A 6,428-nucleotide genomic window follows, 5' to 3' on the forward strand; every position below is an offset into this window, starting at 1 on the left:
CTTGTCGAGTGGGTTAAGTATGATGAGGTTAATCCGGTGCTCCGCCCTCCGCCGGGGATTGGACTCACGGACTTCAGGGATCCCAATCCAATATGGTATACGTGCCACTTAATTATACTGAGATAACCCGGAAAGTTAGAAAATGTCATTTAACTCTTGCGAGTTTTGCTGAATCTATTTTTCACGTAACCTGCAACAATTTAAAGGTTATCTATAAAACAAATTTGGGGGTTACTTAAGTGACATTTTAGATTTAAAAAAAAAGTAATTACCTCAAAATAAGTCCAACTTAATTCTCAAGGTTTTGAGAAATTTATCCTTATTAAAATGTAGCAAAAAAAAAAAAAAAAATCACATAATTTAGTAATTTAACAGAAATATAATCCATTAATTGTAAAATGTCATTAACAGGTACAACACCACCGATTCCACGTGGCAACTCGTGATAGGCTCGAAAAATGACTCCCTCCAACACACTGGCATCGCCATGGTCTACACCACAAAGGACTTCATCAACCTCACCCTCCTCCCCGGCGTCCTCCACTCTGTGGACCATGTCGGCATGTGGGAGTGCGTCGACCTATTCCCCGTCGCCTCCTCTGGCCCCCTCATCGGCCGCGGGCTCGACCTCTCCATGATGCTCGCGGACAACGTGAAGCATGTGCTGAAAGCATCGATGAACGACGAGTGGCACGACTACTATGCAATCGGGAGCTACGACGTGGCAACGCACCGGTGGGTCCCGGACGACGAGAGTGTGGATGTGGGGATAGGGATGAGGATCGACTGGGGGAAGTTTTATGCGTCCAGAACATTTTATGATCCGGTGAAGGAGAGGAGGGTGATGTGGGGGTATGTCGGAGAGACTGATAGCGGGGATGCTGATGTCGCCAAGGGTTGGGCATCTTTCCAGGTATTTTTCTTACTATTTTTCTTTTATTTTGTAAACATGCATGTTTTCCTTTAGACATGGATAATTTTAGTTACAGTCGTCTATTATTCAGTAACTTTATGATATGTTTGTAACAAAAAGCGAAAATATATGAATAAAAATTGCGGAGGATACTCTAAATATTAGATTTGAAATGAGTCATGATTGTCTAAATGTCAGCGAACAGATTATGGAGAACACGGTATTATAATCGCAATAGTTGTTTATTAATTTTTCAGCGAATTAGTGTTCCATGAACATGAGGAGCGGACATTGTCATCACGATACATCAAATACTAAACGACACTTTGTGTTTGTGTTGAAGAGAGGTTGCGTTTTAAATCCACGAATGAGACGGTTCAAGAAAAATGTTATGTAAGCTATGCAAACAGATTCGGAGTAATGCATCAATGTAAACTTCATAGTTACACAAAGGAAGAGCTTAAATTTAAGTTGTTTGACTCTGCCAACCATGAGCACCGTTTTAAGGTCCATTTATGGACGACGTTTATATATCTGATTTGAGTGTTTTCTCATGACAGGGCATACCGCGAACGGTGTTGTTTGACGTTAAAACGGGGACTAACGTCCTCACTTGGCCGATTGAGGAGGTGGAGAGCCTCAGAATGACCCGAAAAGATTTCAGCGACATCGTCGTCAACAAGGGATCTACCGTTGAGCTTCATGTGGGTGATGCCAATCAGGTATCCCTCTGTAGCCATTCCATTATATAGGAATACGATTCAGACACAAAGAGATAATTTTTCTGATCGTATTTATAATCTATCTTCAATTAAAAAGTGTAATTGACCGGATTCACAGAAAACAGATTAAGTTTTCATTTATTGTACTAATAGAAAATTTGCATCTTCTTATGGCTAGATCTGTGATTTGTACTCTTTCTTACGTTTCTTTCAACACGAATTAATACAAGTGTCTACTAAAAAGTAAATGGTTGAAATTAAAAGTAATGATCTTACCATATGTTTTAGTAGTAAGCCAGTCAGATCCCAATGGTATTATGGTTTATTATGTATGTTACAAATGAATTATAATTCATCCACATATTACCAGACAGTTGATTTACAAAGCGATCTTTCTAGTATCAATATGACTGTATATAATTTCAAGTAAATTTTAAAAAACTATCATGGACCATTAATTAGGAGTTCCGCAAAAAAAGATTTATAAACAATTTTCAATAAACAATTATCACTAAACTATCTCACTAACATGTCGGATCTAGAACACAAGCCTAGAGGAGGGGCGAACATTTTTGCCATAGATTTTCACTAAAACAAAGAATATACGGCGGAAATAATAACAAAATAGAAACAAAAATTCAAACCAGAAAACATGCAAGATTTTTATAGTGGTTCGGATAGAAATCCTATATTCACTCTTCCTTCTAATAAAGGGTCTTCCTCACTATGATCAGAGTTCAAGTGAATCACAACTCGATTTAGTAGGCTTAGAAAAACCGCACCCTAAAATCTACTAGAAACCAGTCATTTAACCTAACTCCTCACAGATGAGTAAAACACCTAGCCCTCGCTAGTCCAAACCCTCAATTATCACCGGCTTGAACACGTCGTAAAAATAAGATAAATAACAAACCACCCAAACGGTTTAAGCACAAACTAAAAAGATCTTATAAGCAAACCATTAGAAGATATAAGCAAAGATCGATGAGGAAGCACTGATGATGTTGAATGCAAAGGGCAACTCTCCTTGCTGAGACGATCCTTAGATGCTGAGCGTGACGAGAAAGAGTTAGATGAGGCTCCGCAAATTGAAATCACAAATCAATTTCTCTCTCAAAACCCTAGAATAAATTTCTCTATTTTTCAAAGCATAAACCTCTCCAAACTATGATTCTCTATCTTATATAGCCTATGATAATAAAGGAAAGAGATATAAAAATCATAGTAGAAGTTGGAGATAAAAGGATTCGACAAATAGTTGAGATTAAATCACTAAATCTGCTAATCAGCATCGTCACTATCGATGGTAAAGCACGATCATCGATGGCCTCTTGCTCACCATCGATGATTACCCTATAGTCCATCAATGGTTCAAATTTTTGTTTCTGAAGTTGATCGAATGATAATTGTAGACCATCGATGGTATAATTGACCATCGATGGATCACTGTAGTCCATCGATGGTGTTGAATCCAATTTCTAGTTTTCTCTGATTGTGCACTGTAATCCATCGATTGATTAATGCCCATCGATGATTTTGCTGTGACCATCAATGGTGTGAAGGTTGAAATCAACCAATGTTGATCTTTGCATTGTTTTGTCTTGTATCTCTCGTTTTAGTATATCATCTCAAACAATCGTCAATAACAAATGAGAGTTTGTTATTACTCAAACAAATGATATTGTACAAACAAATTTCTAACATAACAGACATCAGCCTAAATTAGCACCCGATAGGTCTCGTACATCGTTGAACTTATTTATTTCATATGCTAGTTTCGTATAGTTCTATGAAATTTATCAAATGATTTCTGAAAAGCCAAAGTGTGACTCATCATCCTTCCCCTCTGCAGCTGGACATAGAAGCGGAGTTTGAGATGGACAAAGATGCACTAGAAACAGCAATAGAGGCCGACATCGGTTACAACTGCAGCTCCAGCGGCGGAGCAGTAAGCCGTGGCGTTCTCGGCCCATTCGGCCTATTCGTCCTTGCCAACCAAGATCTTACCGAGCTGACCGCCACCTACTTTTATGTTAGCCGGGCAACTGATGGGAGCCTTCATACTCACTTGTGCCACGATGAAATGAGGCAAGAAATTAGCTAGTCTTTTCTTATAATCCTGCTATTAGATTCATTTAATTATAGCTTTTTGGAAGGCTGCTTATTTGTGATGCAGGTCGTCAAAAGCTAATGACATTGTTAAGAGGGTGGTTGGAGGTACATTTACGGTGCTTGATGGTGAATTGTTGTCACTCAGAATATTGGTTAGTGTTCAACTTGTAAAGTTAGTGTTACTGATGTTTTAAATAAAAAATATTTTATATGCAAACGAGAGAGAAATATTTTTGCAGTACTTTATCAAATTTTGAGGCATTTAATTAGAGCAATGTGGAGATACTTATTATTTCTTGCATCTAGTTCAATTTAATCAGGCATCTAGTTATTTCTAGTATTGCTTGCAGCAAGATTTTCTCTCCTTAATTTGTACAAAAGTGTCTTTAATAGTTAAGAGGATGCATTAAGATGTCATGCCACACTACGAATTTAATGACCTGTTTGAGGTTTAGTTCAAGATATATCGACCTTTTAAAAATCTTTTCAACACTTTTCCTCATGAAATGTACTAACAATAATATTTCTCTTTTATGAATTTAGGTGGATCACTCAATTGTAGAAAGTTTTGCTCAAGGAGGAAGAACATCAGCAACATCTCGCGTGTATCCTACGGAGGCAATCTACGAACGAGCACGAGTTTTCCTCTTCAACAACGCAACAGGAGCCACAATTACAGCAAAGGCTGTCAAAGTATGGCAGATGAACTCCACAAGTAATCAATATTATCCCTTCACTAGCTCAAACTAAAGCTCCGCGGGACATTAATTAATACTAGCCTAGAACTCCAAATTCTTGAAATTGGTATCATTGATTGGGATTGCTCATCTGCAACATTAATTTGCAGCATTAATTGTTGGCGCTTGGAATTTTGTTGAGGTGGTTTCTTGATACTGTAGTCTTTTAAGTGATTTTTTCATAATGTTATTTAGAGACTTGATTAGTTTTCTAAACAATGTTCTCATATCAGAGCCATTGTAGGTTACGTACTATAGAGTTTATTGCTCAAATCCCCCTTGTCTTGTGTTTGTCAAAGGTTATAGTTTCCTTGATGCAGCACCGGTGTAGTGCTTAGGAATCGAATATTTTCTCTGTTATTGTAAGCGTTAGTTACACGTAAGACCTCTGTAGATCCCTGCTTTGAACTTACTTTCCCTGTTGTTTCATTGTTGATAGGCCTCAGGGTTTCTTATTTATTTTTTTGTTTGTTTATAATTCTTTTAGCTCAGATAGATTCACTAATTTCACCCAAAAATAATATCCGCTAAATTTTACCAAGGGTAAGGAGTATAAGAACGTTTATGGTAGCTTAGCTTGTTCAGTTGTTCAGTTCCTTGATGTGAATAATGTCGCGCGCCTTTGCGGAAGCCTTGCACGAACTCACAACGAACCTGTCATCACGAGTCGAAGAAAGCCAAACTCTTGCACAAATCCAACCAATAACGCCAAATCAATCCAAACACAGAGATATACGTGGTTCGGCAATTTGCCTACGTCCACGGGGAGAGGATGGGAAGATTTCACTAAATCAAGGAGAGTACAAAGGGTTACAATCACACAAATTCTCTCAAACTAACCCTCAACCAAAGATCTCACCTTGCTCACAATATCTCCCTCTCACAATGCTCAAAAGATTCCTCAATCTCTGATATTCAACCCTCTCAAATCGTTTCCCTATTTATACCAAAACAAAACCCCAATTAGACTGCAAATAGGAAACCTGCGTATGCAAAAAACCCGCTATAAGTCGACTTAACAGAGGGCGTAAGTCGACTTAGCAGAGGTGAAAACAGCAACAGGAGAGGACTTCGTAAGTCGACTTATCAGACATTATAAGTCGACTTGGCAGAGGCAAAAACCACAACTCCGCTGCAGATCGTAAGTCGACTCATGCACACTGGCAAGTCGACTTACCATAAGTCGACTTAGCCTTGTGCATGAGTCGACTTATGCCAGTTTTTCTGGTTTTTCTGATTTTTCCACAAATAAAGCCAAAGAATTCATAGCTCACAAAGTGTGGTGTTTGGGTATAATGCGGTGAGACCAAAGTGAAAGACGATCATTTTTTTCCTTTAGTATCGCATGAGGAAATTAACCACAAACAAAAAAAAAAGATGTTTTGTTTCGTGTGGAGTAAAGTTTCAGAACCCATAATTTGGACCCCTGCTTTAGACGCCTATTAAGTATCCAAAATAAATGTTGAAAGTGAGATCTAAGACATCGTAATTCTATAGAAGGCTAAATTATAAAATTGCAACATCAGAAAGTAAAGGACATTGATTTTGCACGAGCTAATTGAAAGTTCTTAACAAGAATTTAGTTTTTGTTTTGCTCACTCAACTATAATGATTACTAGTAGCCACCACTGTCGTTCTTTAGTTGTCCTGTATGCAATCGATCACCATATTAATAAGACTAATCATGTTATTAGATAGTGCCCGCAAAATATATCACAATGGTGCTTAAAAAGGCTGACTGATGACCAAACTCAATCCAAAAAATCCACTGGCATTATTGTTCTTCGATCTGAGATGCAAGCCTAGAGGGGGGTGAATAGAATTGCTATCATTTTTCATCTAAATACAGAATATACATCGGAATATGGTAAATAAAAACGATAAACGATATAAAGCAATATAAAATCACAAACACAATTAACCAAGCAACACACGACACTTTAT

At 37.8% G+C, this 6,428-nt stretch overlaps 1 protein-coding gene across 1 annotated transcript in view; it reads left to right on the forward strand.

Annotated features, from left to right (window-relative positions):
- Positions 1-4,739, forward strand: part of LOC109824252 (6(G)-fructosyltransferase-like) — a 17,663-nt gene extending 12,924 nt beyond the window's left edge. The window contains 6 exon segments of the mRNA XM_020390805.1: positions 1-95; positions 412-913; positions 1,474-1,635; positions 3,488-3,723; positions 3,812-3,899; positions 4,291-4,739. The exon segment at positions 1-95 is cut by the window's left edge and continues 14 nt beyond it. Of these exon segments, the coding sequence (XP_020246394.1) occupies positions 1-95; positions 412-913; positions 1,474-1,635; positions 3,488-3,723; positions 3,812-3,899; positions 4,291-4,497 (1,290 nt within the window). The 3' untranslated portion in view covers positions 4,498-4,739.

The sequence above is a fragment of the Asparagus officinalis genome, chromosome 1 (genome assembly GCF_001876935.1).
Source record: "Asparagus officinalis chromosome 1, Aspof.V1, whole genome shotgun sequence".
Taxonomy (NCBI): domain Eukaryota; kingdom Viridiplantae; phylum Streptophyta; class Magnoliopsida; order Asparagales; family Asparagaceae; genus Asparagus; species Asparagus officinalis.